Source organism: Stegodyphus dumicola, chromosome 7 (assembly GCF_044657685.1).
Source record: "Stegodyphus dumicola isolate Sdum_Otavi_A_Nest chromosome 7, ASM4465768v1".
In the NCBI taxonomy this organism is placed as follows: Eukaryota; Metazoa; Arthropoda; class Arachnida; order Araneae; family Eresidae; genus Stegodyphus; species Stegodyphus dumicola.
In genome coordinates, this window is record NC_140774.1 from 96,676,807 (window position 1) to 96,689,356 (window position 12,550).

The window sequence follows — 12,550 nt, forward strand, 5'->3', positions numbered from 1 at the left end:
TTAGATCATAATTGTTCTTTATTTCATAAATTACGGTTTCATATTTTTAATTTTATAATTTCTGCATGCCATCATACCAGATTTAAACTGATGATCTATAATCCGGAAAAATCGATAATCCGGAATCGCCGAAGTCCCGACGAGTCCGGATTAACGACTTTTGACTGTATATGCCAAATCTGTCAATGCGAATGGAGAAGTGAAGATAAGGATGATTACAAAAAAATCCAAAGTTAACCTATAAAGAAAGTTTATGTGCCACGTCTTGAGTTACGTACAGCAGTTCTTCTAGTGAAACTGATGAAAAAGTGCAAATAGCATTAAAATTGGACATAACTTTTCTCTCTATTATTAAAGTGATAGAATGATAATGAGTGATTAAATCTGCTATGGTGGTTAAACAAGGATGCTCATCAATTAAAAAGCTTTGCCATCAACAGAGTAACAATCATTCATGAGATGTCAGATGTGCAGCAGTGGTGACGTTCCCTCGAAAAGTAATCCTGCAGCCTTGATCTTAAGTGCAGTAGAACCTGACAGAATTGTTCACAGCAATCTGCAGTTTTGTAGACCTCAGCTCCTTACTATGCAAGAATATCCTAACTTAGATATTCCATATGCTGTGATCCAAACAAACTGTTCTAGTGAAATTAAAAAACTCAATAATGCTGACCCTTACTTAAAAACATTCAGTGTTGTTAATAATACAATTTTACCCGCTTTTCTTGCTATAAGTAATAATTGTTCAAGCTTAAAGCTTTATTTGCAGGTTTTTGAGAAACTGTCAAAAAAAAAAAAAAAAAAAAAAAAAAAAAAACCTAACAGGGCCTTTATCAAGGGAAGAAATTAATAAAACTGAGAAAATATTAATCAAATTAATACAGGAGCAATCATTTCTTAGTGAAATCAATTGTATTCTAAAAAATGGGGAAGTAAGTCCTAACAGTCAGGTTAAGTAATTTACATCCATTTATTGTCAAGAGTTGATGGTAGACCTTGAGCATAGTGATTTAAATTATGATTAAAAAATTCCAATTCTGCTACCATCTAATCATACTTAACTGAAATTATAGTTGAATATTATCATGTAAAACATTTACATACTGGACACAATTCTTTATTAAATTACATAAGGGAAAATGGCTAATCTTTGGAATATGGTAACAGGTAGTTTGGCGACATTTTGGTAAGGCGATAAAGATTACTAGCTAGGACTTTAGCAGGGTACATGGATAAAGTCAAGAGAGTCTGCAATGGCATTTTTGTGCAATTCTGGGATGTTTTTTTAAGTGAAAATAGGTCGATGTGTACATGGATACTGAGTATGTGCAATTCTTAAAAACGTGGCAAGCAGTTTGCGATTCTGCACTTTCTCCCAATTTCGCACCTAATCTTCGTCATGATTAAGCACTTTTGTTCCATAAAAGTTCTAGCATAAGCGTAATTCGGCTAGCAGATTGTTGCAGAAAAATGCTGAGTTTAAAAAAAAAAATAAATAAAATTAAAAAAAATAAAAAAAAAAAATAAAAAAATAAAAAAAAAAAAAAAACATGCTTTTACTTTGTGAAAACAAAATGGCTTCCAAACAAAAACTAGCAGGTTGCTGTAGCAGGGTTGGTCGCCAAATTTTCGCCAAGTTACCATAATCCAAAGATTAACCGAGAAAATTTTTAGGTAGTGAAAGGTAGAAAATTATGCAGAAAAATTGTGCATAAGTGAGTAATTTACTTTAAAGCTAATTCTAAGTCAACACAACAATTAATGGGAAATTTACCAAAGGAGCGAATTGTTCAAAACTAGCCGCTCAGTATTACTGGAATAGATTTCTTTGGTCATTTCTATATTAAATATAAAAATCGGAGAAAGGAGATGCATAGCAAAATTTATGTTTTAAATTTACGTATATTAACAAAATTTATGTATGTATTTTTACTTGTTTTGTAACCAAGGCAATACATTTGGAAATGGTCACAGATTTGACTTCAGCTCCTTTCATAGCTGCCCTTAAGAGGTTTGTACAAGAGGGAAATGCAGTAAGCTCTACATAGACAATGCGAAAAACTTTACAGGAGCAAATGCAGAGATAAAAAAGATGTTTAGCTGTTAGCTGGTTTAACCAACTAGATAACCCTTTGTCAAAATTCAGAGAGTTCAGAGAATATTGATTGACATTACTACCCTCCTCGAGCTCTAAATTTCAAAGGCCTGTGGGTGGCCGATATTAAATCCTTCAAATATTATTGGAAAAAGTCTCAGGGAGTCAAAAATTAATGTATGAAGAATTTTTAACCTTAATTGTACAAATAGAGATAAGCCCCTGCCCACTTTCTCATCGGGAGGTCAATTACTTTTGTAATTGATCCTGATTTAAAGACTATTAATGAGAAAAGGCTAGCCAATGGCAAAAAATAGCTAAATTATTTCAGAACATTTGGCAAAAATGACATTTGAATTACTTAAGCCACTTACAACAATGAGTGCGTTGGAATTTCAAGAAAGAGAACATTAAAATACGAGACACGGTTGTTTTAAAATCTCTGCCTCCACATGAATGGTCACTGGAGAGAATAACTGATATTTATCCTGGGAAAGACCAAAACGTACGAGTTGTTAAAGCAAAAACTTCTACCGGAAAATTCAAGAAGCCTGTAAACAAATTTTATATTTTACCTTTTAATGATTAATGTAGTTATTTATTATGCATGTACTTATAATTGTGTACTAAATCCATTATCATTGTGAGGTTTATTGTATAATTTTTTTTTTTTTTTTTTTTTTTTTTTTTTTTGTTATTGTTTGAAAAAAAAATTTAGAATTTTTGAATATTTAATTTTATGTATCTTTAGAACTTTAAAAAAAAATGCGACTGTAACTTGAATGTTTTACAAACATTGCAAGGACCAAGGACATGTTCGACCATAACCGTGTGGTTAAAAGATGCACGCGCATCTCTCGGCTCAGAGTTTTCACAAAAAGAGTGAGAGTGTGTGTGAAGTGAAAACGAGGATCTTTGAATGTGATCCCTCATGGTTAAATACGAGATAAAATGCACATTAGTTAAAGATGTGAGTTAAATAAAGAGAAAATTATTACAGTCCACGTGTATTCATTAATTCATGTGTGTAAGTGAGCTATTATCGTAATAATTATTACAGTGAATATATTTACTGTTTGATCAATACTAATGATTTTATTTGAATATGTCATCCATAATCTTTCAAATGCAAATTAATGTTTTGAATTTCATGATCAAAATATTTAATGAATTCTATCATTCATTTATACAATTTCTCATTCATTTAGCACTCTTAGCAGTTAACCACAGTGACAAATATTGTACAAAAATTAATTACTTGGTTAACATTTTCAGAATGATTAAGCAAATTAAATGGTAATATTCAGCAGAAATTTGCACATGATACAGAAATATATAAATAGGAATAAACTATGTTAATTCCTTTCAAGATTTTTTGTAGACTATTCATTCCTCAATTAATTAAATACTATGAAATTACAGTTTAACATTTTTATTTCGAAATTAGTGTATCTAAATTTAAAAAATAACTTACTTCATATAAAGTTACGATATTGGGATGCTTGCCATGACGGAATAAAATTTCTATTTCTTCAGAGCAATCTCTTCCACATTTTGTTATTATCTGAAATTTAGAGAAATATAACAGTTTTAACTTACTTTATATCTGCTTTTCATAAAACTAAATGGCTAACAAAATATTTAATATAAATTGACATTCTACGAATATGGAAAAATTCACTTCAATAACTCGGTAGTAAGCAAAATATTTGATATTACTGAGACTCCATATTCATTCCTTCACAAAGTCAATTTTTAAAAATATTTTATGTCAATAAATGTTCAAAGCAAATATCAAATTAATACACTGTAAATCTTGCTTTTTATGATACAGTTTTCCTTTCATTATATATGGTAAGCAAAAATTTAAGCACAATTCTACATCTTTCACTGCAGTAGGCCGATTTATGAAACTAAACTTGCATTTTTCGTGTGTTTTCAGTTTAAGAATATGTTAGATTTATACATAGCATCACACTAACATACATACTTTGACACAAAAACATTCAAAATTATAGCCATGTAATATGAATTTGATTTATATTTTATATCAATTTTATAATTTTCTCCTCTTGTTTTTACATAATCTGCAATTCTATGCTTAATCCACTTAAGGTCCATACCTCTTCCCGATTTATGTTTAAAAATTTTTAGTTTTAAATAATTTTTGGTTAGGTTATTCAAATACGAAAGCCTAAGGCATCCTTTGTGAAAGATCTTCTGAGGGAAAACTGACTCATATTGATATTGCATACAGGAAAAACTATAAAAATCAGCCATGCAACCAACCTGTTTGCCTGGAATAGAACCCAAACCAGGTCAAACTACCAGTATTTAGTATTAATCACTCAGCCACTAGTGGAAATAACGCTTATTAATTTTTTAAGAAATTTGAATTGCAACCAATAAAAAATTGCATATCATATTAAAGTAAATCTGTTTTTAGGCATTTTTCATTCATATTGTTACTTTTTTTTTTTTTTACTGACGCCAGTTGTTACATTATTTTCTTCTTTCACATTTGTACAGGGTTCGTGTGGATTTCGAGTGAATAACGACGACACTTGATGAAGTATCGAAACACTTTATTGGCCGGTATTAATCAGGACAACACCAAAATCTCGTTTACACTCATCGAATTGTTATAAACACACTGACACGATCAGAGACACAGCTTTCAGGTTATCAAGCTATCACAGTGGAGACAGCTTCATTGCAAAGCACCAGAGTACAGCTCTCGACTCTGCTCAGTCGTTCTTCGAAATCCACGTACTCTCCATGCTACAGCTCGCGATGCACTCGACGATACACAGAGCACGGCTCCTGACTCTTCGGATTAGTTGTTCCCGGAGCTCAACACGCTCTCTCGACGATGCACTAACTGTGATACACTATGATATTCTTTCGGTGCACTCGACGACCCACTTGGCACTCGCTGCCCGGCTGTAAACTTGATCGACTGCACAAGGATTGACTCGCTAGCCGAGACGCCAACTCGATACTAATTGACTGTGGACCAGCAGGGTTTATATAGCTTTTGGCTTGTGTTTGAGAACATTCTGGGTTAAACTGGTAAGAATTCGTTCCAGAAGGTTCTCCATCCATCTATGGCATATCGCCAATTTTGTCACCAAATGAATGATTTCTCGCCAAATAAGGCAACCTTGCCTTATCTTGCCATTTTATGGCACACCTAAAACTGCTTTGCGAGGAAGCCATCTTACCGTGCCTGTACCTTTCATAACACTGCCCCCTCCCAAGGACTGCACATCCCGGGGAGTACAACCCTTGGTCAGAAGCCAAATTCGATACAAACAAAACATAATAAAACAAACAAATAACATAACTAAAGAAACAATAATTTATACTATGTACAAGTTATATACACAAATTCTACACATAAAAATTTTAAATTTTACAAATTAAATTTTTAAATTAATTTTAATCTCAGTCTTTTCATTAAGATATACCCGGGTCAAATACTTTTCCACTGCAGTTCTCACATGTATTTCTGTTTTGCATATCAGAGTCTGAAGATTCAGTTCTTTCAGACTTGTCATCCACAGGAAGATCCGAGACAGTTTGTTCACCCCTCTGAAGATTGTTTGCATCACGTACAGTTCACCTCAGTATTTTCAGCAGCTGGTACATACACATTTTCCTCCGTTTTCTGAGAACCAGCTCCACATTCTGCCTCAGAGTCATGAACGGAACCTGATTCTTTACAAACAGAAGCATCCAAGTCTTTGTCTGCAAAATCTGCACTATGGGAAGCACACATAGTTTGCAAAGTGGATTATTTTTCTTGCCATACTGGAGCACACTACTTAAGCTGTACATCAGCTTCTCCCATCTCTGAATCACATGCACTTTCAGATGATTCAACTGCTGGCTGCGACTTCGTAACTTCACTATCAGTTTCCACGAACTTAACAATCGCATTTTCCCTTTCTTCCACTTCAGGCATTTGAGAATCAAAAATTACTTTCCCATCTTTTATTTCCTCATGTTTTCGTTCTTTATCTTTAATCTCATCAGTTGTTTCATCTTTCATTTCTTGATCTCCCACAGACAGTTCATTGGCTATATCCTTCATTTCTTCATCCTTTGATTCTTCAGAAGCCACTTCTCTCATATCCACATCGTCTTTTAAGGCTCCAGTTTCTTCAGTAAGCTCCACTTTCACCTGTTGGAGTTGTTCTCATACCTTTTCTTGACCGACAATTATTTCTTCTTCCCGGGCTTTCTTCTCTTCCAGTCCAACTTTCATCTCTTTTAGGGCGGCGACTTTGATCTCAGCTGTCATAACTTTATATCCAGCTTTTATCTCATCATATTCGGCTTTTATCTCAGCCAGCCCGGCTTTCATTTCAGCCTTCATTTCTTCATATCCGGCTTTTATCTCGGCTCTCATCTCTTCCTGTCCGGCTTTCATCTCAGCCCTCCTCGGCTAGTCCATCAAAGTCTTCGTTTCCTCTGCCATGGTCTTTTTTCTTCACGCGGGTCACTGGCGTTCACTCGCAATTCCCACTTCTGATACCAGTTGTTGTGTTTTTCTTTTCTGACACCAGTTGATATGTTATTTTCTTCCTTCACGTTAGTACAGGGTTCATGTAGATTTCGAGTGAATAACGACGACACTTGATGAAGTATCCAAACACACTTTTTTGGTTGGTACTCATCAGGACAACTCCAAAATCTCGTTTAGAGTTGTCGAACTGTTATAAACATGCTGACACGATCAGCGACACAGCTTTCAGGTTATCAAGCTATCATGGTGCAGACAGCTTCACTGCAAAGCACCAGAGTACAGATCAAGACTCTGCTCGGTCGTTCTCGGAACTCCAAGTACTCTCCATGCTACAACTCGCGATGCACTCGACAACACACACAAAGCACAGCTCCTGACTCTTCGGTTCAGTTGTTCCCAGAGCTCAACACGCTCTCTCGACGATGCACTAACCGTGATACACTACGAGACTCTTAGTATATCGCGCTTAGTGCATCGTAGTGTAGTTATCGTCGCGGTTAGTGCATTGTAGCACTAAGAGACTCGTAGTGTATTCCAGGGATTTGCAGTCCTTGGGTGTTACGAAAGGTACAGGTGCGGTAAAATGGCTTCCTCGCAAAGCAGTTTTAGGCATGCCATAAAATCGCAAGATAAGGCAGGGTTGCCTTATTTGGTGACAAAATTGGCGATATGCCATAGATGGATAGAGAACCTTCTGGAATGAATTCTTACCAATTTAGTCCAGAATGTTCTTAAACATAAGCCAAAAGCTATATAAACCCTGCTGGTCTGTAGTCAATTAGTATCGAGTTGGTGTCTCGTCTAGCGAGTCAGTCCTTGCGGAGTCGATCGAGTTTACAGCCGGGCAGTGAGTGCCAAGTGGGTCATCGAGTGCACCGAAAAAATATCGTAGTGTATCACAGTTAGTGCATCGTCGAGAGAGCATGTTTGGTGCACTCGACGACCCACTCGGCACTCGCTGACCAGCTGTCTACTCAATTGACTCCGCAGGGATTGACTCGCTAGACGAGACACCAAGTCGATACTAACCGACTGCAGACCAGCAGCGTTTATATAACTTACAGCTTGTGTTCGAGAACATTCTGGGCTAAGAATTCGTTCCAGAAGATTCTCCATCTGTTCATGGCATATTGGCAATTTTGTCAACAAACTGGTGATTTTTCGCCAAATGTGGCAACCCTTCCTTATCTTGCATTTTATGGCAACCCTAAAATTGCTTTGCGAGGAAGCCATCTTACCGCACCTGTACATTTCGTAACAATATATTTTGGGAGTTTTCCTCCCTCGCATACAGATTTTTTTCATTTTCAATAAAATTTAACAGACTGGCTTCTACCAGCTTAACACTATTTCAAATATTTCAGTTTAAACATGATGTCAAACTATAATTTTTTTGAAAAATTAGCTTAGTTGTAAAACTTTTAAATATTACTTAAAGAAATATGAAGCTTGATTAAACAAATATTTTGAAATCCATAATTTTTGTTTGCTTCTGTTAACATAGCATTTGCATTTTATCTTCGAATGCTGCAAATGCTTTCTGTTCAAAATATGCAATTTTTTTCATTTTTCTCTGTTTACAACTAAGCGAATTTTTATTTTGATGTGTGGTTGATAATATTATACCCTTCAAAGATTAGCCATTTTGCAAGCCGAAGATACATTCTGCAATTAGAAGAGAGACAATGCTTAATTAGGCAGTTATAGAGCAGTCTCTGGATAAAAATCCACTTTAATTTGCAAATTCAAGTTTATGTTAATTACTAACAGTAAATAGCAGAGTTTAATTCATAAGCACAAGTTGCGCATATAAGTTACCATATATTCCAATATATAACATGGACTTTTAATACAAAAAATGAGATCGAAATTTATGGATGAATGTTATATGCTGGATATAATGATAGCTTTAAAAATTAAAAATGATAGCTTTAAAAATTTAAAAAAATAAAAAGCATACAAAAATTTGATTTCTACATTTACCTACATGGCGATTTTCTAGGACCCAATCCGCAACAGTTTCTTCTAGGATAAACCAATTCTTTATCCCTTTCCCAAAGCACATTCATTCTTTGGCATGTTAATTATTGTGATATCTATTTCCTTCCACTTATGCATGGAGCTTTCACCAATATAAAACATCTCTGCTTCAGCACAATTTCCATTTTCTTTTGCAAACTGAAAATGACTTTGCGTTTGAAACCAGCACTGTATCTGTTTTGTTTGGCAGGATATATATTTACTACTAAAAGGAACTCTATATCAACTGTACTTCAGCCAAAGCAAATGCTATTTACTAAAGCCTTTGATGTTTTCTTCAGAATCATGGCTTCAAATAATTGCAGAAAGAGAAAATATCAAACTCCTAATTCCGAGAATTCATTCGAATCGGAAGTATATTCATATACTGTATTATTCCCCCTTTTTTCAATACCCTAGAATAACATTCTTGTGCATACGTGCAATACAACACAACCTCTTTGCAGAATTATTTACTCCATCAAGCATTTCCCCCCCCCCCACATAGATATTTTTCCCCTTATCACTTGTCATTTCAGCATTCCTTTGTTTGGAAAGCCTTCGAATGAACGATTTCAAAAGATAACATCGCACATGTATCTTTCAGGTTTCTTCATTATGAAAGGGAATGTATAATATGGTAAATATAACTAAATATTAAAAAATATAGTTTAAAATTAAGCTGCGCATCATACACTGGAATATACAGCATATTCACAAGTTGAGAAGTTCAAACTTAAAAAATAAAAATGGTTATTTAAAACCTTCTTTAAGAGTTTTGTAGTACTTTCACAGATGAAGTGATAACTTTCTTGTCAGTCTAAGTATAAGAAATAAAGGATCTAAAATTTATTTACATGGGATAGAAAAATACAACATCCCCTTGCTAAGAAGTTCAAAAAAGTTCATAGGCTTTGGTCTTTTTTGGAAGTAGTTAGAATAGATCAGAGTTTCTTAAACTGTGTGTCACAACACTGATTGGGATTGCAGAACCTGCAGCAGGAGGTTGCCAAAAATTTTAGCAATTTCGATTTTTGACTTGTTATAATAATTTTACTATTACCAAATATTTTCATAATATATTTGAAACATTAATAATTCAGATACATTATTAATAACATTGTTCATTAATAATGTATCTGAAAATAGAAAAAGACAAGGCAATACAAACAAAGAAAAATAAAAAAGTTTTGATGCAATTTTTTTTACAATAGAAACGTTCACTTTACTTAAAAAATTAATGACCTAAAACTGCAATAGTATATTATCTTACAAGTGAAGAAACTGCCAGTTTCACTTGTGTACAGGTCAGGTTTGTGCAATGCTTATGGGGTCCCCCAAAATTTTTGTAAATATTATTGGGTCCCCACACCAAAAAGGTTTAAGAAACCCTGGAATAGATGATTATTAATATTGTTCATTTTTCAAGAACTTGAAAAGATGTTATTGTTTTTATCTATAAAGATCTATAAAGACAGATGTATGAGAAAACATTGTTGTCAAATGAAAATAAATAAGACCTTTTATTTATCTTTCAGATTAATAAAGTGCATTTTTCATCTATATTAGAAACTGAATGATTTAAAAAGTAATTTTACCTATATATCTCATCAACACTTTGTAAAAAGTGTTATTTTATACCATAGGCATCATACGTAAATATCTATTTCTATTTCCTATTTTTTAACATTTTGATATTCTTCATATTATCTATGTTTGAAAAAGAATTGCTAAAGTAGTAATAGGGCTTTTAAAACTCAAATTAGTTTTAAGTTTTGTTTTTACTCAACAACTATAAAATTATTTGGATATGATAAAATACATACGGGCTATTTGCCTAAGGATAGGGATGCCTCTGTAAAGAACTTCCTATGGAAAACTGGCTTGTAATCATTGTACCCATATGAAAAATAGCCATGCAGTCACCTCATTTGCTTGGGTTTAAATTCAGATAAAACTACCAGTATTCAGTGATCTAAACCAGTCAGCCACTGGTGGGGTTTCAACAACTATAATTTTACTAATGACAATACAGGACATTTTTAAAAAGATAACTGAAATATTGCTCACAAATGGCAACACAACCCAAGCAATTACCAGTCTGATGTACAGGTACGAGATTGTGATGAGAATACTCCTGCTGTCATATGAAACTGCTTTCCAGATCGTAACTCCTGGTGAAGGTTCAATGCAACAGTGATACAGACAGCTTAGTTCTAAACACTTACCTGGCTTCCTTCTAAACATACAAGACCATCACTGACACCAAAACAGAAATGATTCTCATCTGAGAATCTCCACACCACCCTCCAACATGCTCTAGCTTGTGACCACCAAAGTCACAGATTGTACTGATTTGGAGCTAGTGATATAGCTTCTACGGAGTGTATGGTTTGAAGCTGTCCTTTATGTAATCGATTGGTTACAGTTTTCTTTGCCACTCTGATGCTAATAAAAGCTTGAATGTAAACTACAGACACACAGTGATGCATCACAGACATGCAGTATATATGGCAGTTTTTCCTTTCTATGGTTATATGTGTATGGCTAGCCCTCAACCTTGCTGCCAACATGCATGCACAATGAAGACATTCCTGCCTAGGCTGCCGACTCAAGGAAGCCAAAATTTATCACTGGACATTCTTTCACTAAATAATTTTGAATTTGTACCAGTAATTCAAGACAGAAAGTCCTTTTATTGTGAAAGTACCATTAAGCATATAATAGAACAATAAAAGCACCTAGCTCATCAAGTGACAGTTCTAGTTTAGATTTCCCAACTTTTATATGCCTCAATTACAGTATATGATGCAATATATTTTCACTGATAAAAAGTCTCCATGCACTACTTGTTTTTCCATCAGTTACTTTTCACTTAGCCAATGTAGTTGGTCCACCTGCTTTTCAGAAAATATATTGAAGATAAAGTCCTTTAAGTGAATTTGCTGAAATACACTCTTAGACAGGAAAAAAAAAAAAAAAAAAAAGGATGCACCAAGAAGGAGTTATCCAAATGGGACGAAAATCGGTAGAAGTGATGTATATGTACAAAAAAAAAAAAAAAAAACAGATTACAGTTTGAGAAAAATTGGATGATTTATTGAAGTGATAAGGCTTCACAAAGTGAAAAAGTCAGTAACATGTTTGTCCACCTCTGGCCCTTATGCAAGGAGTTATTCTGCTTGGCATCGACTGATAGGGGTTGCGGATGTACTCCTAAGGGATATCGCGCCAAATTCTGTCCAACTGGTGTGTTAGATCGTCTACATCCTGAGCTGTTTGGAGGGCCTTGTCCATAATGCTCCAAATGTGCTCAATAGGAGAAAGATATGGCGAACTTGCTGGCCAAGGTAATGTTCGGCAAGCAGTAGAAACGTGAAATATGGGGGTGGGTATTATCTTGCTGAAATGTAAGCCCAGGGTGGTGCGACATGAAGGGCAACACAACGGGCCTAAGAACTTTGTCGACGTACCGCTGTGCTGTAAGGTTATGACAGATGACAACCAAAGGGGTCCTACTATGAAATGAAATGGCACCCCAAACCATCACTCCTGGTTGTTGGCCTCTCTGCCAGAACACAGTCAGGTTGGTATCACACCACTGTCCGGGGCATCTCCAGACTCACCTTTGCTGGTCATCGGAGCTCAGCTCAAAGCGGGACTCATCACTGAAGACTATTCTACTCCAGTCAGTGACATTCCAGTACAAATGAGCCCGACACCACTGCAAACAGGCTTGATGTTGTACAGAGGTCAATGGTAGTCTGCGCAAGGGGTGCCGTGACCTCAGCTCACTTTCTGTGAGCCGTATATGAATGGTCCTTGTGGTAACTGAAGCACTAGTTGCACATACAATCGATGATAATGATGCATCTGGGGCTGTGAGTGCCGCTCTCATGATTGCT

The 12,550-nt window shown here is 35.0% G+C and overlaps 1 protein-coding gene across 1 annotated transcript in view; it reads right to left on the bottom strand.

Annotated features, from left to right (window-relative positions):
- Nucleotides 1-12,550, bottom strand: part of LOC118201720 (ribosomal protein S6 kinase 2 alpha-like) — a 151,731-nt gene that overhangs the window by 89,502 nt on the left and 49,679 nt on the right. The window contains exon 14 of the mRNA XM_085820615.1: nucleotides 3,570-3,659. Within this exon, the coding sequence (XP_085676741.1) occupies nucleotides 3,570-3,659 (90 nt within the window). The remainder of the gene's footprint in view (nucleotides 1-3,569; nucleotides 3,660-12,550) is intronic.